Below are 24,695 nucleotides of genomic sequence, written 5' to 3' on the forward strand. Positions count from 1 at the left end.
AAATTCAGACATGTGAGATTGTGCTGAAAATAGTGATACCAAACAAGGCAAGGGGGAAAAAAGATGTAAAGGTAAAACAAGCAAGTTGTTAAAAGTGGCCAATTATACCCTGGACCCCAGAGGGTTCAATAACACCCAATATATCATGAAAAATTTGGTTCACATTTTTAGTGAAAAATGTATTCATGAAAGTGAATACATTACATGCCTGACATTTTGTGTAAATGTAAGAATGTAATAATGTGATTATTTTTCATTAAAAAAAAATGAGTGTAAAATGTAAATTAGACTGTATTTTAAAAGAACCTTGTATTTTCTACAACAGTGTGTTTGTAACAGATGATCTTATTCAACCAGGAAGGTTCCTGCAATACAGAATTTGTGATTCCCATATGGTACATTGCAGAGACTAATAAGCTTTATTTTTTAACCTTTATTGTTGCAGTTACTGTTATCATAAGGATGTAGGTTACAGCCATTGCTCTAAGACTGTGTAAACAGGGCTTGGTGCTGCTTTATTTTGAAAAGCACATTAGTTTACAAAAAAGGCAGCTTTTTTAGTTTGCTAATATTAATGGGATGAACCATTTTCAGAAACGAATGTAACCCTAAGAACATTGGGCTAGATGTGGTCAGTAAGCCAGATTAATACAATACTATCAGCAAGTGGTCAGCCTGGATTCAGTGTGCACTGAAGGGGGCATTACAGACGCTGAAAGAATGATGAGGGGAGGAGTTTAGAGAAGGTGTGAGGATCAGTTATATTCTGCTCATAGTGCTGCCAGAGCTGCAGTTCTCTGCAGGTGTGTGGAGATGGAGACCCAGGACGAAGCAGAGCTCTGCTTTTCACAACTCTTCAACACCTCCTGCAAGAAGCCTAAAACATCTCTGTCTCAAGTTTTGCTCCCTTACGTTGTGGTGTTTTCAGTCTCTCTGCTAACAGTGGCTCTCAACCTTCTCGTCATTGTCTCAGTCTCCCACTTCAGGCAGAGATTTACTTTTTTAAACTTCTGCTGTGGCTACTACTACTACAACTTACTACTAATTACAACTAAATTTAAGTTAATTTATATCTTATGGGTAGACTATTATCGGACAATAATGTGCAAATCTATATATTCTATCTTCTACCCTTTCAACTGTCTACACTTTCGGATAGGACAGCTGTAATAATTTTGTTTGTTTAGATTGTTTTAGTATAGAAATAATGACTTGTTGATATTTCTCTCTCTTCTTTCAGACAGCTCCACACACCCACTAACAGCCTCCTCCTCTCTCTGGCTGTCTCAGACTTTCTCATTGGTCTGTTGATGATGCCGGCAAAAATCCTAGGAGACACAGCTTGTTGGTTTCTTGGTCAGCTCACATGTTCTCTGTATAGTTATATATGCTTCATCATTACCTCTGCCTCAGTGGGCATTATGGTGCTGATATCAGTCGACCGCTATGTGGCTATTTGTGACCCTCTGCATTACCCCACCAGAATCACAGAGAGAAGAGTGAAACTCTGCGTCTGTCTGTGTTGGCTCTGCTCTGTTATTTACAACATACTATTTATAAAGAACGACCTGCTTCAAGGAGAACGACATACTTCCTGTTATGGAGAATGTGTATTTGTCATAGACTACATTGTAGGAACCACTGATATTGTTTTAACTTTTATTGCTCCAGTTACTGTCATCGTTGTTCTGTATATGAGAGTATTTGTGGTGGCTGTGTCTCAGGCCCATGCCATGCGCTCTCATGTTACAGCTGTCACACTGCAGCTCTCAGTGACTCTAACAGCAAAGAAATCAGAGATAAAAGCAGCCAGGACACTGGGTGTTCTTGTTCTTGTGTTTCTATTAGGTTTCTGCCCATATTACATTGTTTCACTTTTAGGAAACGAGTTGTTCAACAGCTCATCTGCATCCATTGCGATTTATCTGTATTATTTTAACTCCTGTCTAAATCCTTTGATTTACGCTATGTTCTACCCCTGGTTTAGAAAAGCTGTGAAATTCGTTGTCACTCTACAGATACTGCAGCCTGGCTCCTGTGAGGTCAGCATACTGTAGAAGAAAGAGAGCTTTCCAAAAAGATGTTTATGATTAAAACTGAACAACCAGCTGTTAAAACCCTTTCTGTCTCTTTAAGAGAACAAGGAGAATAAGGTGTATTGTTCACCTTCTAGGCATATTCTAAAAATTGGAAATTATTACATATCCAGGATATTTATGTTTATCCAGATCAATGACAGTTTCTGTAATCATTTTTGAAGTAATTCTGTATTTTTGTCTGATTCTGCAATTAAGAGAGGGAAACAGAGGGAAGGTGCTGTATCCTCCTGTTGAGGCCACTATTATTGATGCCATAGAAATAAAAGGGAAGTGTTTTTTTTCATTTGTTTGTTTTTTATTCAAATATAATCATTAATTGGTCACAATATTCAGAAACTGTTTCATGGTTCATGTCTTTTTTTCATTTTGTAAAAGGTCATTGTTCAAAGGTGTTCTTCACCTTTGAACAGACAATGATATCATTTAAGATAAGAGATAAGATAAGATAAAACTTTATTAATCCCTCGGGTGGGTTCCTCTGGGAAATTCGGTTTCCAAAAAAGCACAGCACCGACAGAAGTTACAGAGTTACAGAATATTATATATATATATATATATATATACATGTATAAATACAGAGACATATATAAATAAAATATACAAAGAGGATAAATAGAATAAATAGGAATAAAAATAAAAATACAAGTGAATTGCACATTTCAAGTATGGAAGTCTATTGCACCGTAGACTATTAACAAAAGTATTGCACAGTGAAGTGAAGAAGCACTACAGCTTAGTTGTCCCCCCCTCCTTTGTCCTCCTGTTTCCCCTCCCTCTCCCCTCCAGAGAGGAGTTAAACAGTCTGATGGCGTGTGGGACAAGGGAGTTTTTAAGTCTGCTCTTTCTTGTCTTTGGGAGAAGCAACCTGTCACTGAACAGACTCTTCTGGTTGTTTATGGCCGTGTGCAGAGGATGCCCAGCATTGTTCATAATGTCCAGCAGTTTCTTTAGTGTCCTTTTCTCTGCCACTGTCACCAGAGTGTCCAGCTTCATGCTGACCACAGAGACAGCTTTCCTGATCAGTTTCTCCAGCCTGGATGAGTCCTCCTTTGCTGTGCTGCTCCCCCAGCACACCACAACATAGAAAAGTACTCCAGCAACCACCGACTGGTAAAACATCCTCAGGAGCTTCCTGCAGATGTTAAAAGACCTCAGCCTCCTGAGGAAGTACAGTCGGCTTTGGGCTTTTTTGTACAGGTGCTCTTTGTTGCATGACCAGTCCAGTTTGTTGTCCACCCACAGCCCGAGGTACTTGTACTTGTTGACCACCTCCACCTCCTCCCCCTCTATCTGAACCGGCAGTGGACCTTCTCTGGAACTCCCAAAGTCCACAACCAGTTCCTTGGTCTTTGAGGTGTTGAGTTGCAGGTGGTTTGTGTGACTCCATGCGACAAAGTTCCTCACCAGACTTCTGTACTCCTCTTCCTGGTCATCCCAGATACACCCCATGATGTCGTCTGCAAACTTCTGAATGTGGCATAATTCAGAGTTGTAGCAGAAGTCAGAGGTGTACAGGGTGAAGAGAAGAGGGGACAGCACAGTTCCCTGTGGTGCTCCTGTGCTGCTGACCACAGTGTCAGACGTGATGTCCTTCAGCCTGACGTACTGTGGTCTGTCAGTGAGGTAGTCGGAGATCCAAGCGACCAGGCAGGGGTCCACCTCCATCCTGTTCAGTTTCTCCTGAAGCATACAGGGCCGGATGGTATTAAAGGCACTGGAAAAGTCAAGAAACAGGATCCTGACCGTGCCTTTTCCCCCATCCAGGTGTGAGTGGGCTCTATGCAGGAGGTACAGGATGGCATCCTCCACTCCGACATCCGCCTTGTATGCGAACTATAGTGGGTCCTGGGCATGTTGTACCTGTGGTCGGAGGAGGTTGAGGAAGAGCCGCTCTAGAGTTTTCATAAGATGTGACGTCAGTGCCACCGGTCGGAGGTCATTCAGCTCATTGGGCCGGTTCCTTTTGGGGACCGGGACGATGCAGGATGTCTTCCAGAGGGCGGGCACTCTCCCCAGTCGCAGACTGAGATTGAAGACTCATTGTAGCGGCTCCCCAAGTTCAGCAGCACACGCCTTTAGCATCCTAGGACACACCTTGTCTGGACCTGCTGCCTTTCTGGGGCGAAGCTTCCTCAGTTGTCTCCTGACCTGATCCACTGTGACACTGGGAGATGATTGGGAGGAGGGGGGGGAAAGATGTCTTGCTGTTGAGAGAGGGATTGGAGGAGGGGGGTGTCATCATAGTGTCAGGAAAGGGGGAAGCGAGGGAGGTAGGAGAGTGGGGAGAGGGCTCTGTAGTAAAGGTGAGGGTGAGGGTGTACATATCATTGTCTGTTCAAATGTGTTCTTCACATACTGCCTGAAATATCGTCAGAAACAGAATACAACTGTGGCAGCAGGAATTAGCTGCTAGCTAATTGTGTTTTCGGTCATATTTCTTACAAAAAAAGAAACGAGTAATGGAAAATTGTATCTTTTTTATGTTAAAACAACAGAAAATAACTGTAAACACTATAGCTTTAATAGTTTTGCCTGTTTTTGTCTATTGTAACAATGTAATGGTTCAAATGTTGTGGAGGGTATGAAAGCACCAGCACCACTTTTTGCAACGCAGTGCAAAACCATGACACCATGGCACATCCACCATGTTGTCAAAATGTTTCTAAAGTTGTACTGTTGTACCTCCCTCCTGACCTCTTCCATACATAAGCCCCTTTTTCCATTAGTACTTACCTCGGATTGACTAACCACTGATCGCCTCAGATTGACTGGTTTTACATTAAAATCCAGTACAACCTAACCTGCGTGGTTATTATAATAGCAGCGCGTCCAAGAGCCAAGTGACATAATTAATATGCAACACAAACGCTACAAAAAAAGGTGGACATCGAGGCAAGAATATACCCGCTGCTCAGTGTGTGGCTTTTCTTTAGATTCAGGGACCACAGCGTTGTTTTTTTGTAGTCATGTTGCCAGGTTTCAAAAATGGCGTTTTTAATTTTTGCGAATAAGACACACTCATGACTCACTGAGTGACACTACTTACCAGCCAATCGGTGGCATGCAGTCTGACGACATCACATTTTAGTACCTGCTTGAATCGCTTGGAACCCCGAGCGAGCAGGTACTATGACCTAATGGAAAACCCTGAAAACTATGGCGAACCGCGCCGAATTGACCTGGAAAAGGGGCTATTCTGTAAACATTCCAAACCAAAAATGTTCAAGTTTGGATTCTTCCCTCCATAAGAAATGTTTCCATTTTTAAGCTGTCTCATTACAGAGACATGTGCTATTATAATATATGGATATATGTTAATAAATTATTAAGTGCCAATCATAAATTGAAATCTGTAGGAGAACAAGAAAAAACAATCAAATCTAACACCATGCTTTGGAACAAAGTCACCAAACTTTTATAGTGTTTGTTGTTGTCTTTAGTTTTCTTTTAATGGTTTTTCTGGTATGGTTTTTCTACACACATTATAAGAGCTTTACCTTACATAAAAACACCATAAGGGTAAGTGCTGCTGTGAACAGTGTTGAGTAAAACGTTACAAAGTAACATTACAAAGTAACATGTTATGGTAATAACATTTAATTTTTCAGTATTGCTGTGATTTAACACGTCGCTGTACTAAATTCAGTAGTTACATTACAGTCACAGTTATTTCATTAGTCGCGTTATAAAGGTTCTTCAGTTTTCTGCATGTCGGGTGGATAGAAAGATAAAAACAAACAAAGATGATCTTTTTTCTTCCTCTGCTGCCATTATCTGATTTTATTTTATTTGGCTGAAGAAGGAAAATGGCGGAGTGATCTTCAGCCTTTGACAAGTGGAGATATGGACATTACTTTTAATTTTATTGGACTAAAGGAGGAGAGAGTGATAGGAAATTGGAAAGTGCATCCAAGGCAGAAACCAGATTATACTGCCAACAGAACTTTGGCTCTTTGCAAGTTTTTGGACAGACAGCATGCTAACACAAAGCTAGCAAAGACCCCAGAGTACTGTTAAAGCCGAATGGATTGATCTTCATCATGTAACAGAAGCATTGATGAGCAGTCAGGGTTGTAACTGCCATTTCTACCTGTTCACGTTTTTAAAAGTAGAATCACAGGGGCAAATCACTTTAAAGGATTTGTGTTGGTGTATGGGTCTTTAGCGTATAGATTTATTTTGTTATTGGTAATTATTTGACGGCGTATTTCAGTTCATTAATAATTCGAATAATGAGAATGTAATGTAACAAGTGGTAGCTGTACCAAATTACTTTCTCCAGGTAGTAATTAAGTACCATACACCATTACTTTTAAAACATTTAAAAGTATATGGGATAAATTACATTTCTTGTAATGACCCAAACACTGGTTGTCAAATAGTGCTTAGTACTGTATGGCCTCAATTCTAGAGGCCTAGAATGGGTAAAGAGAGAGGTTAGGACACAATAAAAGAAACACAAGTACAACTTACCTGAAAGGAGGGTAGAAAAGAGAGAGGCAGGACTACAGGAAGAAAATAGTGAAGCTATTGGCCAAGACGAAGGGAAGGGGGGAGGAGTTGAGAGAAAGTGTGGGGATCAGTTATATTACTAATTCTGGTCACAACACCGACCAGAGCTGCAGCTCTCTGCAGGTGTGTGAAGATGGAGACCCAGGACGAAGAAGAGCTCTGCTTTCCACAACTCTTCAACACCTCCTGCAAGAAGCCTAAAACATCTCTGTCTCAAGTTTTGCTCCCTTACGTTGTGGTGTTTTCAGTCTCTCTGCTAACTGTGGCTCTCAACCTTCTCGTCATTGTCTCAGTCTCCCACTTCAGGCAGAGATTTACTTTTTTTAAACTTCTGCTGTGGCTACTACTACTACAACTCTACTACAAATTACGACTAAATTTAAGTTAATTTATATCTTATGGGTAGACTATTATCGGACAATAATGTGCAAATCTACATATTCTATCTTCTACCCTTTCAACTGTCTACACTTTCGGATAGGACAGCTGTAATAATTTTGTTTGTTTAGATTGTTTTAGTATAGAAATAATGACTTGTTGATATTTCTCTCTCTTCTTTCAGACAGCTCCACACACCCACTAACATCCTCCTCCTCTCTCTGGCTGTCTCAGACTTTCTCATTGGCCTGTTGATAATGCCGGCAAAAATCCTACGAGACACATCTTGTTGGTTTCTTGGTCAGCTCACATGTTCACTGTATGATTATGCATCCGCCATCATTAGCTCTGCCTCAGTGGGCATTATGGTGCTGATATCAGTCGACCGCTATGTGGCTATTTGTGACCCTCTGCATTACCCCACCAGAATCACAGAGAGAAGAGCGAAACTCTGCGTCTGTCTGTGTTGGCTCTGCTCTGTTATTTACAACATACTATTTATAAAGAACGACCTGCTTCAAGGAGAACGACATACTTCCTGTTATGGAGAATGTGTAATTGTCATAGACTACATTGTAGGAACCACTGATATTGTTTTAACTTTTGTTATTCCACTTACTGTCATCGTTGTTCTGTATATGAGAGTGTTTGTGGTGGCTGTGTCTCAGGCCCGTGCCATGCGCTCTCATGTTACAGCTGTCACACTGCAGCTCTCAGTGACTCTAACAGCAACTAAATCAGAGATAAAAGCAGCCAGGACTCTGGGTGTTCTTGTTCTTGTGTTTCTATTAGGTTTCTGCCCATATTACATTGTTTCTCTTGTAGGAGAAGAATTCATCAGTAGTTCATATGCTTCTTTTATGGTCCATGTGTATTATTTTAACTCCTGTCTAAATCCTTTGATTTACGCTATGTTCTACCCCTGGTTTAGAAAAGCTGTGAAATTCGTTGTCACTCTACAGATACTGCAGCCTGGCTCCTGTGAGGTCAGCATACTGTAGAAGAAAGAGATCTTTCCAAAAAGATGTTTATGATTAAAACTGAACAACCAGCTGTTAAAACCCTTTCTGTCTCTTTAAGAGAACAAGGAGAATAAGGTGTATTGTTCACCTTATTAGGCATATTCTAAAAATTGGAAATTATTACATATCCAGGATATTTATGTTTATCCAGATCAATGACAGTTTCTGTAATCATTTTTGAAGTAATTCTGTATTTTTGTCTGATTCTGCAATTAAGAGAGGGAAACAGAGGGAAGGTGCTGTATCCTCCTGTTGAGGCCACTATTATTGATGCCATAGAAATAAAAGGGAAGTGTTTTTTTTCATTTGTTTGTTTTTTATTCAAATATAATCATTAATTGGTCACAATATTCAGAAACTGTTTCATGGTTCATGTCTTTTTTTCATTTTGTAAAAGGTCATTGTTCAAAGGTGTTCTTCACCTTTGAACAGACAATGATATCATTTAAGATAAGAGATAAGATAAGATAAAACTTTATTAATCCCTCGGGTGGGTTCCTCTGGGAAATTCGGTTTCCAAAAAAGCACAGCACCGACAGAAGTTACAGAGTTACAGAATATTATATATATATATATATATATATATATACACATGTATAAATACAGAGACATATATAAATAAAACATACAAAGAGGTTAAATAGAATAAATAGGAATAAAAATAAAAATACAAGTGAATTGCACATTTCAAGTATGGAAGTCTATTGCACCGTAGACTATTAACAAAAGTATTGCACAGTGAAGTGAAGAAGCACTACAGCTTAGTTGTTCCCCCCTCCTTTGTCCTCCTGTTTCCCCTCCCTCTCCCCTCCAGAGAGGAGTTAAACAGTCTGATGGCGTGTGGGACAAAGGAGTTTTTAAGTCTGCTCTTTCTTGTCTTTGGGAGAAGCAACCTGTCACTGAACAGACTCTTCTGGTTGTTTATGGCCGTGTGCAGAGGATGCCCAGCATTGTTCATAATGTCCAGCAGTTTCTTTAGTGTCCTTTTCTCTGCCACTGTCACCAGAGTGTCCAGTTTCATGCCGACCACAGAGACAGCCTTCCTGATCAGTTTCTCCAGCCTGGATGAGTCCTTCTTTGCTGTGCTGCTCCCCCAGCACACCACAGCATAGAAAAGTACTCCAGCAACCACCGACTGGTAAAACATCCTCAGGAGCTTCCTGCAGATGTTGAAAGACCTCAGCCTCCTGAGGAAGTACAGTCGGCTTTGGCCTTTTTTATACAGGTGCTCTGTGTTGCATGACCAGTCCAGTTTGTTGACCACCTCCACCTCCTCCCCCTCTATCTGAACCGGCAGTGGACCTGCTCTGGACCTCCCAAAGTCCACAACCAGTTCCTTAGTCTTTGAGGTGTTGAGTTGCAGGTGGTTTGTGTGACTCCATGCGACAAAGTTCCTCACCAGACTTCTGTACTCCTCTTCCCTATTATCCCAGATACACCCCATGATGGCTGTGTCGTCTGCAAACTTCTGAATGTGGCATAATTCAGAGTTGTAGCAGAAGTCAGAGGTGTACAGGGTGAAGAGAAGAGGGGACAGCACAGTTCCCTGTGGTGCTCCTGTGCTGCTGACCACAGTGTCAGACGTGATGTCCTTCAGCCTGACGTACTGTGGTCTGTCAGTGAGGTAGTCGGAGATCCAAGCGACCAGGCAGGGGTCCACCTCCATCCTGTTCAGTTTCTCCTGAAGCATACAGGGCCGGATGGTATTAAAGGCACTGGAAAAGTCAAGAAACAGGATCCTGACCGTGCCTTTTCCCCCATCCAGGTGTGAGTGGGCTCTATGCAGGAGGTACAGGGTGGCATCCTCCACTCCGACATCCGCCTTGTATGCGAACTATAGTGGGTCCTGGGCATGTTGTACCTGTGGTCGGAGGAGGTTGAGGAAGAGCCGCTCTAGAGTTTTCATAAGATGTGACGTCAGTGCCACCGGTCGGAGGTCATTCAGCTCATTGGGCCGGTTCCTTTTGGGGACCGGGACGATGCAGGATGTCTTCCAGAGGGCGGGCACTCTCCCCAGTCGCAGACTGAGATTGAAGACTCATTGTAGCGGCTCCCCAAGTTCAGCAGCACACGCCTTTAGCATCCTAGGACACACCTTGTCTGGACCTGCTGCCTTTCTGGGGCGAAGCTTCCTCAGTTGTCTCCTGACCTGATCCACTGTGACACTGGGAGATGATTGGGAGGAGGGGGGGGAAAGATGTCTTGCTGTTGAGAGAGGGATTGGAGGAGGGGGGTGTCATCATAGTGTCAGGAAAGGGGGAAGCGAGGGAGGTAGGAGAGTGGGGAGAGGGCTCTGTAGTAAAGGTGAGGGTGAGGGTGTACATATCATTGTCTGTTCAAATGTGTTCTTCACATACTGCCTGAAATATCGTCAGAAACAGAATACAACTGTGGCAGCAGGAATTAGCTGCTAGCTAATTGTGTTTTCGGTCATATTTCTTACAAAAAAAGAAACGAGTAATGGAAAATTGTATCTTTTTTATGTTAAAACAACAGAAAATAACTGTAAACACTATAGCTTTGATAGTTTTGCCTGTTTTTGTCTATTGTAACAATGTAATGGTTCAAATGTTGTGGAGGGTATGAAAGCACCAGCACCACTTTTTGCAACGCAGTGCAAAACCATGACACCATGGCACATCCACCATGTTGTCAAAATGTTTCTAAAGTTGTACTGTTGTACCTCCCTCCTGACCTCTTCCATACATAAGCCCTTTTTTCCATTAGTACTTACCTCGGATTGACTAACCACTGATCGCCTCAGATTGACTGGTTTTACATTAAAATCCAGTACAACCTAACCTGCGTGGTTATTATAATAGCAGCGCGTCCAAGAGCCAAGTGACATAATTAATATGCAACACAAACGCTACAAAAAAAGGTGGACATAGAGGCAAGAATATACCCGCTGCTCAGTGTGTGGCTTTTCTTTAGATTCAGGGACCACAGCGTTGTTTTTTTGTAGTCATGTTGCCAGGTTTCAAAAATGGCGTTTTTAATTTTTGCGAATAAGACACACTCATGACTCACTGAGTGACGCTACTTACCAGCCAATCGGTGGCATGCAGTCTGACGACATCACATTTTAGTACCTGCTTGAATCGCTTGGAACCCCGAGCGAGCAGGTACTATGACCTAATGGAAAACCCTGAAAACTATGGCGAACCGCGCCGAATTGACCTGGAAAAGGGGCTATTCTGTAAACATTCCAAACCAAAAATGTTCAAGTTTGGATTCTTCCCTCCATAAGAAATGTTTCCATTTTTAAGCTGTCTCATTACAGAGACATGTGCTATTATAATATATGGATATATGTTAATAAATGTTGCTATTAAGTGCCAATCATAAATTGAAATCTGTAGGAGAACAAGAAAAAACAATCAAATCTAACACCATGCTTTGGAACAAAGTCACCAAACTTTTATAGTGTTTGTTGTTGTCTTTAGTTTTGTTTTAAGGGTTTTTCTGGTATGGTTTTTCTACACACATTATAAGAGCTTTACCTTACATAAAAACACCATAAGGGTAAGTGCTGCTGTGAACAGTGTTGAGTAAAACATTACAAAGTAACATTACAAAGTAACATGTTATGGTAATTACATTTTATTTTTCAGTATTGCTGTGATTTAACACGTCGCTGTACTAAATTCAGTAGTTACATTACAGTCACAGTTATTTCATTAGTCGCGTTATAAAGGTTCTTCAGTTTTCTGCATGTCGGGTGGATAGAAAGATAGAAACAAACAAAGATGATCTTTTTTCTTCCTCTGCTGCCATTATCTGATTTTATTTTATGTGGCTGAAGAAGGAAAATGGCGGAGTGATCTTCAGCCTTTGACAAGTGGAGATATGGACATTACTTTTAATTTTATTGGACAAAAGGAGGAGAGAGTGATAGGAAATTGGAAAGTGCATCCAAGGCAGAAACCAGATTATACTGCCAACAGAACTTTGGCTCTTTGCAAGTTTTTGGACAGACAGCATGCTAACACAAAGCTAGCAAAGACCCCAGAGTACTGTTAAAGCTGAATGGATTGATCTTCATCATGTAACAGAAGCAGTGATGAGCAGTCAGGGTTGTAACTGCCATTTCTACCTGTTCACGTTTTTAAAAGTAGAATCACAGGGGCAAATCACTTTAAAGGATTTGTGTTGGTGTATGGGTCTTTAGCATATAGATTTATTTTGTTATTGGTAATTATTTGACGGCGCATTTCAGTTCATTAATAATTCGAATAATGAGAATGTAATGTAACAAGTGGTAGCTGTACCAAATTACTTTCTCCAGCTAGTAATTAAGTACCATACACCATTACTTTTAAAACATTTAAAAGTATATGGGATAAATTACATTTCTTGTAATGACCCAAACACTGGTTGTCAAATAGTGCTTAGTACTGTATGGCCTCAATTCTAGAGGCCTAGAATGGGTAAAGAGAGAGGTTAGGACACAATAAAAGAAACACAAGTACAACTTACCTGAAAGGAGGGTAGAAAAGAGAGAGGCAGGACTACAGGAAGAAAATAGTGAAGCTATTGGCCAAGACGAAGGGAAGGGGGGAGGAGTTGAGAGAAAGTGTGGGGATCAGTTATATTACTAATTCTGGTCACAACACCGACCAGAGCTGCAGCTCTCTGCAGGTGTGTGAAGATGGAGACCCAGGACGAAGCAGAGCTCTGCTTTCCTCAACTCTTCAACACCTCCTGCAAGAAGCCTAAAACATCTCTGTCTCAAGTTTTGCTCCTTTACGTTGTGGTGTTTTCAGTCTCTCTGCTAACTGTGGCTCTCAACCTTCTCGTCATTGTCTCAGTCTCCCACTTCAGGCAGAGATTTACTTTTTTTAAACTTCTGCTGTGGCTACTACTACTACAACTCTACTACTAATTACGACTAAATTTAAGTTAATTTATATCTTATGGGTAGACTATTATCGGACAATAATGTGCAAATCTATAGATTCTATCTTCTACCCTTTCAACTGTCTACACTTTCGGATAGGACAGCTGTAATAATTTTGTTTGTTTAGATTGCTTTAGTATAGAAATAATGACTTCTTGATGTTTCTCTCTCTTCTTTCAGACAGCTCCACACACCCACTAACATCCTCCTCCTCTCTCTGGCTGTCACTGACTTTCTCATTGGTCTGTTGATGATGCCGGCAAAAATCCTACGAGACACAGCTTGTTGGTTTCTTGGTCAGCTCACATGTTCTCTGTATAGTTATATATGCTTCATCATTACCTCTGCCTCAGTGGGCATTATGGTGCTGATATCAGTCGACCGCTATGTGGCTATTTGTGACCCTCTGCATTACCCCACCAGAATCACAGAGAGAAGAGTGAAACTCTGCGTCTGTCTGTGTTGGCTCTGCTCTGTTATTTACAACATACTATTTATAAAGAACGACCTGCTTCAAGGAGAACGACATACTTCCTGTTATGGAGAATGTGTATTTGTCATAGACTACATTGTAGGAACCACTGATATTGTTTTAACTTTTGTTATTCCACTTACTGTCATCGTTGTTCTGTATATGAGAGTGTTTGTGGTGGCTGTGTCTCAGGCCCGTCCCATGCGCTCTCATGTTACAGCTGTCACACTGCAGCTCTCAGTGACTCTAACAGCAACTAAATCAGAGATAAAAGCAGCCAGGACACTGGGTGTTCTTGTTCTTGTGTTTCTATTAGGTTTCTGCCCATATTACATTGTTTCTCTTGTAGGAGAAGAATTCATCAATAGTTCATATGCTTCTTTTGTGGCATATCTGTATTATTTTAACTCCTGTCTAAATCCTTTGATTTACGCTATGTTCTACCCCTGGTTTAGAAAAGCTGTGAAATTCGTTGTCACTCTACAGATACTGCAGCCTGGCTCCTGTGAGGTCAGCATACTGTAGAAGAAAGAGATCTTTCCAAAAAGATGTTTATGATTAAAACTGAACAACCAGCTGTTAAAACCCTTTCTGTCTCTTTAAGAGAACAAGAAGAATAAGGTGTATTGTTCACCTTATTAGGCATATTCTAAAAATTGGAAATTATTACATATCCAGGATATTTATGTTTATCCAGATCAATGACAGTTTCTGTAATCATTTTTGAAGTAATTCTGTATTTTTGTCTGATTCTGCAATTAAGAGAGGGAAACAGAGGGAAGGTGCTGTATTCTCCTGTTGAGGCCACTATTATTGATGCCATAGAAATAAAAGGGAAGTGGTTTTTTTCGTTTGTTTGTTTTTTATTCAAATATAATCATTAATTGGTCACAATATTCAGAAACTGTTTCATGGTTCATGTCTTTTTTTCATTTTGTAAAAGATCATTGTTCAAAGGTGTTCTTCACCTTTGAACAGACAATGATATCATTTAAGATAAGAGATAAGATAAGATAAAACTTTATTAATCCCTCGGGTGGGTTCCTCTGGGAAATTCGTTTTCCAAAAAAGCACAGCACCGACAGAAGTTACAGAGTTACAGAATATTATATATATATATATATATATATATATATATATACACATGTATAAATACAGAGACATATATAAATAAAATATACAAAGAGGATAAATAGAATAAATAGGAATAAAAATAAAAATACAAGTGAATTGCACATTTCAAGTATGGAAGTCTATTGCACCGTAGACTATTAACAAAAGTATTGCACAGTGAAGTGAAGAAGCACTACAGCTTAGTTGTCCCCCCCTCCTTTGTCCTCCTGTTTCCCCTCCCTCTCCCCTCCAGAGAGGAGTTAAACAGTCTGATGGCGTGTGGGACAAAGGAGTTTTTAAGTCTGCTGGTTCTTGTCTTTGGGAGAAGCAACCTGTCACTGAACAGACTCTTCTGGTTGTTTATGGCCGTGTGCAGAGGATGCCCAGCATTGTTCATAATGTCCAGCAGTTTCTTTAGTGTCCTTTTCTCTGCCACTGTCACCAGAGTGTCCAGCTTCATGCCGACCACAGAGACAGCCTTCCTGATCAGTTTCTCCAGCCTGGATGAGTCCTCCTTTGCTGTGCTGCTCCCCCAGCACACCACAACATAGAAAAGTACTCCAGCAACCACCGACTGGTAAAACATCCTCAGGAGCTTCCTGCAGATGTTAAAAGACCTCAGCCTCCTGAGGAAGTACAGTCGGCTTTGGGCTTTTTTGTACAGGTGCTCTGTGTTGCATGACCAGTCCAGTTTGTTGACCACCTCCACCTCCTCCCCCTCTATCTGAACCGGCAGTGGACCTGCTCTGGACCTCCCAAAGTCCACAACCAGTTCCTTAGTCTTTGAGGTGTTGAGTTGCAGGTGGTTTGTGTGACTCCATGCGACAAAGTTCCTCACCAGACTTCTGTACTCCTCTTCCCTATTATCCCAGATACACCCCATGATGGCTGTGTCGTCTGAAAACTTCTGAATATGGCATAATTCAGAGTTGTAGCAGAAGTCAGAGGTGTACAGGGTGAAGAGAAGAGGGGACAGCACAGTTCCCTGAGGTGCTCCTGTGCTGCTGACCACAGTGTCAGACGTGATGTCCTTCAGCCTGACGTACTGTGGTCTGTCAGTGAGGTAGTCGGAGATCCAAGCGACCAGGCAGGGGTCCACCTCCATCCTGTTCAGTTTCTCCTGAAGCATACAGGGCCGGATGGTATTAAAGGCACTGGAAAAGTCAAGAAACAGGATCCTGACCGTTCCTTTCCCCCCATCCAGGTGTGAGTGGGCTCTATGCAGGAGGTACAGGATGGCATCCTCCACTCCGACATCCGCCTTGTATGCGAACTATAGTGGGTCCTGGGCATGTTGTACCTGTGGTCGGAGGAGGTTGAGGAAGAGCCGCTCTAGAGTCTTCATAAGATGTGACGTCAGTGCCACCGGTCGGAGGTCATTCAGCTCATTGGGCCGGTTCCTTTTGGGGACCGGGACGATGCAGGATGTCTTCCAGAGGGCGGGCACTCTCCCCAGTCGCAGACTGAGATTGAAGACTCATTGTGGCGGCTCCCCAAGTTCAGCAGCACACGCCTTTAGCATCCTAGGACACACCTTGTCTGGACCTGCTGCCTTTCTGGGGTGAAGCTTCCTCAGTTGTCTCCTGACCTGATCCACTGTGACACTGGGAGATGATTGGGAGGAGGGGGGGGAAAGATGTCTTGCTTTTGAGAGAGGGATTGGAGGAGGGGGGTGCCATCATAGTGTCAGGAAGGGGGGAAGCGAGGGAGGTAGGAGAGTGGGGAGAGGGCTCTGTAGTAAAGGTGAGGGTGAGGGTGTAAATGATATCATTGTCTGTTCAAATGTGTTCTTCACATACTGCCTGAAATATCGTCAGAAACAGAATACAACTGTGGCAGCAGGAATTAGCTGCTAGCTAATTGTGTTTTCGGTCATATTTCTTACAAAAAAAGAAACAAGTAATGGATAATTGTATCTTTTTTATGTTAAAACAACAGAAAATAACTGTAAACACTATAGCTTTCATAGTTTTGCCTGATTTTGTCTATTGTAACAATGTAATGGTTCAAATGTTGTGGAGGGTATGAAAGCACCAGCACCACTTTTTGCAACGCAGTACAAAACCATGACACCACGGCACATCCACCATGTTGTCAAAATGTTTCTAAAGTTGTACTGTTGTACCTCCCTCCTGACCTCTTCCATACATAAGCCCCTTTTTCCATTAGTACTTACCTCGGATTGACTAACCACTGATCGCCTCAGATTGACTGGTTTTACATTAAAATCCGGTACAACCTAACCTGCGTGGTTATTATAATAGCAGCGCGTCCGAGCGCCCTGTGACATAATTAATATGCAACACAAACGCTACAAAAAAAGGTGGACATCGAGGCAAGAATATGCCTGCTGCTCAGTGTGTGGCTTTTCTTTAGATTCACGGACCACAGCGTTGTTTTTTTGTAGTCATGTTGCCAGGTTTCAAAAATGGCGTTTTTAATTTTTGCGAATAAGACACACTCATGACTCACTGAGTGATGCTACTTACCATCCAATCGGTGGCATGCAGTCTGACGACATCACATTTTAGTACCTGCTTGAATCGCTTGGAACCCCGAGCGAGCAGGTACTATGACCTAATGGAAAACCCTGAAAACTATGGCGAACCGCGCCGAATTGACCTTGAAAAGGGGCTGTTCTGTAAACATTCCAAACCAAAAATGTTCAAGTTTGGATTCATCCCTCCATAAGAAATGTTTCCATTTTTAAGCTGTCTCATTACAGAGACATGTGCTATTATAATATATGGATATATGTTAATAAATTATTAAGTGTCAATCGTAAATTGAAATCTGTAGGAGAACAAGAAAAAACAATCAAATCTAACACCATGCTTTTGAACAAAGTCACCAAACTTTTATAGTGTTTGTTGTTGTCTTTAGTTTTGTTTTAAAGGTTTTTCTGGTATGGTTTTTCTACACACATTATAAGAGCTTTACCTTACATAAAAACACCATAAGGGTAAGTGCTGCTGTGAACAGTGTTGAGTAAAACGTTACAAAGTAACATTACAAAGTAACATGTTATGGTAATTACATTTTATTTTTCAGTATTGCTGTGATTTAACACGTCGCTGTACTAAATTCAGTAGTTACATTACAGTCACAGTTATTTCATTAGTCGCGTTATAAAGGTTCTTCAGTTATCTGCATGCCGGGTGGATAGAACGATAAAAACAAACAAAGATGATCTTTTTTCTTCCTCTGCTGCCATTATCTGATTTTATTTTATTTGGCTGAAGAAGGAAAATGGCGGAGTGATCTTCAGCCTTTGACAAGTGGAGATATGGACATTACTTTTAATTTTATTGGACTAAAGGAGGAGAGAGTGATAGGAAATTGGAAAGTGCATCCAAGGCAGAAACCAGATTATACTGCCAACAGAACTTTTGCTCTTTGCAAGTTTTTGGACAGACAGCATGCTAACACAAAGCTAGCAAAGACCCCAGAGTACCGTTAAAGCTGAATGGATTGATCTTCATCATGTAACAGAAGCAGTGATGAGCAGTCAGGGTTGTAACTGCCATTTCTACCTGTTCACGTTTTTAAAAGTAGAATCACAGGGGCAAATCACTTTAAAGGATTTGTGTTGGTGTATGGGTCTTTAGCGTATAGATTTATTTTGTTATTGGTAATTATTTGACGGCGCATTTCAGTTCATTAATAATTCGAATAATGAGAATGTAATGTAACAAGTGGTAGCTGTACCAAATTACTTTCTCCAGCTAGTAATTAAGTACCATACACCATTACTTTTAAAACATTTAAAAGTATATGGGATAAATTACATTTCTTGTAATGACCCAAACACTGGTTGTCAAATAGTGCTTAGTACTGTATGGCCTCAATTCTAGAGGCCTAGAACGGAGAAAGAGAGAGGTTAGGACACAATAAAAGAAACACAAGTACAACTTACCTGAAAGGAGGGTAGAAAAGAGAGAGGCAGGACTACAGGAAGAAAATAGTGAAGCTATTGGCCAAGACGAAGGGAAGGGGGGAGGAGTTGAGAGAAAGTGTGGGAATCAGTTATATTACTAATTCTGGTCACAACACCGACCAGAGCTGCAGCTCTCTGCAGGTGTGTGAAGATGGAGACCCAGGACGAAGCAGAGTCTGCTTTCCACAACTCTTCAACACCTCCTGCAAGAAGCCTAAAACATCTCTGTCTCAAGTTTTGCTCCTTTACGTTGTGGTGTTTTCAGTCTCTCTGCTAACTGTGGCTCTCAACCTTCTCGTCATTGTCTTAGTCTCCCACTTCAGGCAGAGATTTACTTTTTTTAAACTTCTGCTGTGTCTTTACTACTACTACAACTTACTACTAATTACGACTAAATTTAAGTTAATTTATATCTTATGGGTAAACTATTATCGGACAATAATGTGCAAATCTATATATTCTATCTTCTACCCTTTCAACTGTCTACACTTTCGGATAGGACAGCTGCAATAATTTTGTTTGTTTAGATTGTTTTAGTATAGAAATAATGACTTGTTGATATTTCTCTCTCTTCTTTCAGACAGCTCCACACACCCACTAACATCCTTCTCCTCTCTCTGGCTGTCTCAGACTTTCTCATTGGTCTGTTGATGATGCCGGCAAAAATCCTACGAGACACAGCTTGTTGGTTTCTTGGTCAGCTCACATGTTCAATGCATATTTATGCATCCGCCATCATTAGCTCTGCCTCAGTGGGCATTATGGTGCTGATATCAGTCGACCGCTATGTGGCTATTTGTGACCCTCTGCATTACCCCACCAGAATCACAGAGAGAAGAGTGAAACTCTGCGTCTGTCTGTGTTGGCTCTGCTCTGTTATTTACAACATACTATTTATAAAGAACGACCTGCTTCAAGGAGAACGACATACTTCCTGTTATGGAAAATGTGTATTTGTCATAGACTACATTGTAGGAACCACTGACATTGTTTTAACTTTTATTGCTCCAGTTACTGTCATCGTTGTTCTGTATATGAGAGTATTTGTGGTGGCTGTGTCTCAGGCCCGTGCCATGCGCTCTCATGTTACAGCTTTCACACTGCAGCTCTCAGTGACTCTAACAGCAACTAAATCAGAGATAAAAGCAGCCAGGACACTGGGTGTTCTTGTTCTTGTGTTTCTATTATGTTTCTGCCCATATTACATTGTTTCACTTTTAGGAAACGAGTTGTTCAACAGCTCATCTGCATCCATTGTAATCTATCTGTATTATTTTAACTCCTGTTTAAACCCTTTCATTTACGCTATGTTCTACCCCTGGTTTAGAAAAGCTGTGAAATTCGTTGTCACTCTACAGATACTGCAGCCTGGCTCCTGTGAGGTCAGCATACTGTAGAAGAAAGAGCTCTTCCCAAAAAGATGTTTATGATAAAAACTGAACAACCAGCTGTTAAAACCCTTTCTGTCTCTTTAAGAGAACAAGGAGAATAAGGTGTATTGTTCAAGTCAAGTCAAGTCAAGTCAAGTTTATTTATAAAGCACATTTAAAAACAACCAAGGCTGACCAAAGTGCTGTACAATAAAATACAAATATAAAATACAATAAAACACAAGTACATAAAACACCTCACTGATAAAAACAATAAGTTAAAACAGTAAGTTAAACCTTGCTAAAAGCCAATGAGAAGAGGTGAGTTTTAAGAGCAGTTTTAAAAGTTCCTAGGCTTGTGGAGAATCTGATGTGAGGAGGTAAACTGTTCCACAGTCTGGGTGCAGCCACAGCAAAAGCCCTCTCTCCCCTAGTCTTTAATCTGTACCTGGGAACATCTAAAAGCATCAGGTCTGCTGACCTCAAAGATCTCCTGGGGCGGTAAATGCTAAGAAGCTCTGCCAGGTAAGGAGGTGCAGTACCGTTAAGATCCTTAAAAACCAGCAGTAAAATTTTAAAATCAATCCTAAAAGCAACTGGGAGCCAGTGGAGAGAGCAGAGGACCGGAGTGATGTGGTCTCTCTTTTTGGAACCGGTCAGCATGCGAGCAGCAGCGTTCTGCACCAGTTGGAGGCGATGCAGACAGGAACGATCTAAACCAGCATAAAGGGAGTTACAGTAGTCCAGCCGTGATGTAATAAAAGCATGGACCACCCTTTCTAGATCGTTCCTGCACAGGTAGGACTTGACTTTAGCTAAAATCCGTAGATGATAAAAAGATCCCTTGACTACGGAGCTGATTTGTTTATCAAATTTAAAAGCACTGTCAAAAGTAACACCGAGGCTCTTAATGGAGGAAGTACATTTGGAAGTTAGGGGTCCCATAAAATCAAAGGAAAGGTTGGGGTCTTTAGGAAGCCCAAACACAATGACTTCAGTTTTACTTTCATTTAGATGTAGGAAGTTAAGAGCCATCCAAGTCTTAATGTCAGACAGACAGGAGAATAACGGCTGCAAAGAGTCCTTACAGTCTAACCTCAGAGGGAGGTAGATCTGAATGTCATCAGCAAAGGTGTGGAAGGACACATTATGTTTGCACAGCACATCGCCCAGAGGGAGCAAATACAGAGTAAACAGCAGGGGGCCTAGAATGGACCCCTGAGGTACACCACGAGTTAAAGGAGCTCTGGGAGATGACAGTTCACCGAGGTGAACAGAAAAACTCCTGTTATCCAGGTAGGACTGGAAAAACTTTAAGACAGTACCTTTCAAACCGACACAGTGTTCTAGGCGGGATAACAGTATGTTGTGATCAACAGTATCAAAGGCTGCTGTCAGGTCTAAGGTTACTAGGACAGCAGCACAACCAGAGTCTACAGTTAAAAGCAGATCATTAAAAACTCTTAGTAAGGCGGTTTCAGTGCTGTGACGAGCTCTAAAACCAGACTGAAACTTCTCATAGAGACTGTTGTTGTCTAAAAATGACTGGAGCTGCCTGAGGACAACTCGCTCCAGTACTTTGGACAGAAAGGGCAGATTGGAGATGGGCCTATAGTTAGAGAGTATAGATGGGTCCAGGTTAGGCTTTTTAAGGAGAGGTTGAACAACAGCATGCTTAAAAAGTGTTGGGAAACAACCAGAGCTGAGACAGGCATTGATCAGGACCAGAAGGACAGGTCCAACTGAGTCCAGGACCTGCTTCAGAAGACGAGAGGGGATAGCGTCAGTGGAACAGTTGGTAGACTTGACCATGCAGACTGTTTCATGCAGCTGAGAAAGAGAGATTAGCTCAAACTGGTTAAAGGCAGATTGGCACGAGGGAGAAACACAGGGATTTAAAGGTGGAGGTGGAATGACAGACTGCAGGGAGGAAATCTTGTTAACAAAAAAATATAAAAAGTCATTGCAGAGGGTGGCAGAAGGTGTGAGGCAAGTGGACGTATGAGGATCAACAATGGAGTTTAGAACACGAAACAGAGTCTGAGGTTTATGGACATTACTGCTGACCAGGTTAGATATGTAGGAGGACTTAGCCTCTTTAGCAGCTTTCTGATAAGTTAAAAGAGAGTTTCTCAGGATATTGAAGGAGATTTGCAGCTTGTCCTTTTTCCACTTTCTCTCAGCACACCTGCAGGAGCGCCTGAGAGCACGAACAGAGTCTGTAATCCAGGGTTCAGTGTGAGCTTTGGGACGGAGTGATTTTAGGGGAGCAATGGAGTCCAGAATAGAAGTGCATGTTGAGTTAAAAAGAGCAGTTAAATCTTCTGCACACAGGGAGTCAATCCAGTCCACCGTGGAGAGCTCAGAGTTGTTGAAAGCAGCAGAGAACTGGGATGGTACATGGGTATTGATGATCCGGTGGCGGCGTGAAGGAGCTTTAACTGCAGCAACAGAACATTGTGCAGTGGCAGAAAACAGAACAGGAAGGTGATCAGAGATACACGCACTCTCACAGATTTCAGAGACGTGGATACTCAGACCGTGAGACATGACGAGGTCCAGTGTGTGACCTTTCTCATGTGTGGAGCCAGACACACACTGAGTCAGGTTAAAAGAGTCCAGCAGTGATACAAAGTCTCTAACCAGAGGTTTAGATGGACAACACACATGGATATTCAGATCGCCAACAATAAGAAAATGATCAAAATCTACTGAAAGTCCTGATAACAATTCCCCAAACTCACTGATAAAATCCTTGTTGGATTTGGGAGGACGGTACACTACTGCACACAGTAATGGAGTAGATGAGTTCAGTTTAAAAAGCTGCAGTTCAAAGCTGGAAAAGGAGAAAGATGAAATCTGATGACAGTCATAAACTGATTTAAAAACACAGGCAAGGCCTCCACCTTTACCAGAAGACCTGGGAGAGTTGAAAAAACAACAGCCTGGAGGAAGAAGCTCAGAGAAAGCCACAGTCTCACCAGCATGTAGCCAGGTCTCAGTCAGGAACATAAAATCCAGTTCATGAGAAGAGAAGAAATCCTTGAGCAGAAACGTCTTATTGGAGAGGGATCGAATGTTGATCAAAGCCATAGATAAGGTGAGATCAGTAGCTGTCATCGGGGTTGATGTGCGGCTGAGTGGGCGGAGGTTTGAAATAATGGTACCAAGTCTGCGGATCCGTGGCTGGAGAGGAGCGATGACCCAGCACCCGGAACAGGAGCTACCAGCGACGTACTTGGAGAGTCACGCAGGAGAGGAGCAGGCATCAGGCGCGGGCCGGAGGTGGAAGAGAGTCGCTCACCTGAGGAGAACGCCACCGCCGGCATGGCGAGGAGCGAACCAGACGACTGAAGGAGGCGTGGGCCGAGAAGCGGGCCCACCGGTGAGACAGGAGCAGCACCAGGCGGAGTTGGAGAGACAGTGCGCACCCAGGGTCCTCTGGGTTGGAGTGAGCCTCTCACAGTGGCAGAGTAGCAGAAACCCATTTGTACAAGGAGAGGATCAGCCAGGCAAGAAAGTGACAGGAATGCCTTTGTACGAGCCAGGAGACCACTTCGCTTCCCTCGTCTTCTCCAGTGTCTTCTCCAGCGTCTTCTCCAGCGTTTTCTCCGGTGTAGCTTGGGAGGGAGGAACCAGGTGCGACGTAGGGAAGGCGGAATGCCATGGAGCGGTGGAGGCGCACTGCTTGTTTGCCCATCAAAAACAAAGGACAAAGGTGCTGTCACTGCTGAGTCCCGGATGATAAAAAGAGTTTTTCGGTCATAAGTCCGGAGCGAGTTAATTTCCACAGTTAAGGCAATGAACAGCAAACAGAAAACCAGAAAACAGGTGGGGTGACGGCAAGCCGAACATACTGGCGCCATCTTGTCACCTGACAGGCATATTCTAGGCATATTCTAGGCATATTCTAGGCATATTCTAAAAATTGGAAATTATTACATATCCAGGATATTTATGTTTATCCAGATCAATGACAGTTTCTGTAATCATTTTTGAAGTAATTCTGTATTTTTGTCTGATTCTGCAAGAAAGGGAAACAGAGGGAAGGTGCTGTATTCTCCTGTTGAGGCCACTATTAGTGCGCCCCAGGGCAGCTGTGGCTACAATGTAGCTTGCCATCGCCAGTGTGTGAATGTGTGTGTGAATGGGTGAATGACTGAATGTAGTGTGAAGCGCTTTGGGGTCCTCAGGGACTGGAAAAGCGCTATACAAATGCAGGCCATTTACCATATTATTGATGCCATAGAAATAAAAGGGAAGTGTTTTTTTTCGTTTGTTTGTTTTTTATTCAAATATAATAATTAATTGGTCACAATATTCAGAAACTGTTTCATGGTTCATGTCTTTTTTTTCATTTTGTAAAAGATCATTGTTCAAATGTGTTCTTCACATACTGCCTGAAATATCGTCAGAAACAGAATACAACTGTGGCAGCAGGAATTAGCTGCTAGCTAATTGTGTTTTCGGTCATATTTCTTACAAAAAAAGAAACGAGTAATGGATAATTCTATCTTTTTTATGTTAAAACAACAGAAAATAACTGTAAACACTATAGCTTTCATAGATTTGCCTGTTTTTGTCTATCGCAACAATGTAATGGTTCAAATGTTGTGGAGGGTATGAAAGCACCAGCACCACTTTTTGCAACGCAGTACAAAACCATGACACCATGGCACATCCACCATGTTGTCAAAATGTTTCTAAAGTTGTACTGTTGTACCTCCCTCCTGACCTCTTCCATACATAAGCCCCTTTTTCCATTAGTACTTACCTCGGATTGACTAACCACTGATCGCCTCAGATTGACTGGTTTTACATTAAAATCCAGTACAACCTAACCTGCGTGGTTATTATAATAGCAGCGCGTCCAAGAGCCAAGTGACATAATT

General features: G+C 41.9%; 4 protein-coding genes across 19 annotated transcripts; all 4 read left to right on the forward strand.

Moving 5' to 3' along the window:
• The first annotated feature begins 813 nt into the window (after positions 1-813).
• On the forward strand, positions 814-2,057 carry LOC118455488 (trace amine-associated receptor 13c-like). 5 transcript variants are annotated; one of them, XM_087853162.1, is made up of 2 exons: positions 814-998; positions 1,217-2,057. In XM_087853162.1, exons 1-2 carry the CDS (start codon positions 814-816, stop codon positions 2,055-2,057), a joined length of 1,026 nt encoding a protein of 341 aa, XP_087709288.1. The 5 variants fall into 5 exon arrangements, with proteins under 5 accessions (XP_087709288.1, XP_035770522.2, XP_087709289.1 ...); XM_035914629.2 differs by having other exon boundaries at positions 814-986; positions 1,241-2,057; XM_087853163.1 differs by having other exon boundaries at positions 814-890; positions 1,241-2,057.
• A 4,687-nt stretch (positions 2,058-6,744) lies between these two features.
• Positions 6,745-7,990, forward strand: LOC148098175 (trace amine-associated receptor 13c-like). 5 transcript variants are annotated; one of them, XM_087853148.1, is made up of 2 exons: positions 6,745-6,947; positions 7,174-7,990. In XM_087853148.1, the coding sequence occupies exons 1-2, from the start codon at positions 6,745-6,747 to the stop codon at positions 7,988-7,990; spliced, it is 1,020 nt and encodes a 339-aa protein (XP_087709274.1). The 5 variants fall into 5 exon arrangements, with proteins under 5 accessions (XP_087709274.1, XP_087709275.1, XP_087709276.1 ...); XM_087853149.1 differs by having other exon boundaries at positions 6,745-6,917; XM_087853150.1 differs by having other exon boundaries at positions 6,745-6,821.
• Positions 7,991-12,662: 4,672 nt separating this feature from the next.
• Positions 12,663-13,908, forward strand: LOC148098176 (trace amine-associated receptor 13c-like). Of its 6 annotated transcripts, none has more exons than XM_087853197.1 (2): positions 12,663-12,865; positions 13,092-13,908. In XM_087853197.1, the coding sequence occupies exons 1-2, from the start codon at positions 12,663-12,665 to the stop codon at positions 13,906-13,908; spliced, it is 1,020 nt and encodes a 339-aa protein (XP_087709323.1). The 6 variants fall into 6 exon arrangements, with proteins under 6 accessions (XP_087709323.1, XP_087709326.1, XP_087709324.1 ...); XM_087853200.1 differs by having other exon boundaries at positions 12,663-12,841; positions 13,110-13,908; XM_087853198.1 differs by having other exon boundaries at positions 12,663-12,835.
• Positions 13,909-18,613: 4,705 nt separating this feature from the next.
• On the forward strand, positions 18,614-19,830 carry LOC148098177 (trace amine-associated receptor 13c-like). Of its 3 annotated transcripts, none has more exons than XM_087829564.1 (2): positions 18,614-18,660; positions 19,014-19,830. In XM_087829564.1, exon 2 carries the CDS (start codon positions 19,084-19,086, stop codon positions 19,828-19,830), a length of 747 nt encoding a protein of 248 aa, XP_087685690.1. In that variant the 5' UTR covers positions 18,614-18,660; positions 19,014-19,083. The 3 variants fall into 3 exon arrangements, with proteins under 3 accessions (XP_087685690.1, XP_087685688.1, XP_087685689.1); XM_087829562.1 differs by having other exon boundaries at positions 18,621-18,730; XM_087829563.1 differs by having other exon boundaries at positions 18,621-18,667.
• The last annotated feature ends 4,865 nt before the right edge of the window (positions 19,831-24,695 follow it).

Source organism: Neolamprologus brichardi, chromosome 16, assembly GCF_056152115.1.
Source record: "Neolamprologus brichardi isolate AB-2024 chromosome 16, ASM5615211v1, whole genome shotgun sequence".
NCBI classification, from domain to species: Eukaryota; Metazoa; Chordata; class Actinopteri; order Cichliformes; family Cichlidae; genus Neolamprologus; species Neolamprologus brichardi.

Excerpts from the sequence above, each read along its gene's own strand:
- LOC118455488 (XM_087853162.1), top strand. The coding sequence starts at position 814 with ATGGAGACCCAGGACGAAGCAGAGCTCTGCTTTTCACAACTCTTCAAC. Across the intron at positions 999-1,216 it reads CACTTCAGGCAGAGATTTAC|TGATATTTCTCTCTCTTCTT; the intron begins TTTTTTAAACTT and ends ATAATGACTTGT.
- LOC148098175 (XM_087853148.1), top strand. The coding sequence starts at position 6,745 with ATGGAGACCCAGGACGAAGAAGAGCTCTGCTTTCCACAACTCTTCAAC. Across the intron at positions 6,948-7,173 it reads ACTTTTTTTAAACTTCTGCT|ACAGCTCCACACACCCACTA; the intron begins GTGGCTACTACT and ends CTCTTCTTTCAG.
- LOC148098176 (XM_087853197.1), top strand. The coding sequence starts at position 12,663 with ATGGAGACCCAGGACGAAGCAGAGCTCTGCTTTCCTCAACTCTTCAAC. Across the intron at positions 12,866-13,091 it reads ACTTTTTTTAAACTTCTGCT|ACAGCTCCACACACCCACTA; the intron begins GTGGCTACTACT and ends CTCTTCTTTCAG.
- LOC148098177 (XM_087829564.1), top strand. The coding sequence starts at position 19,084 with ATGATGCCGGCAAAAATCCTACGAGACACAGCTTGTTGGTTTCTTGGT.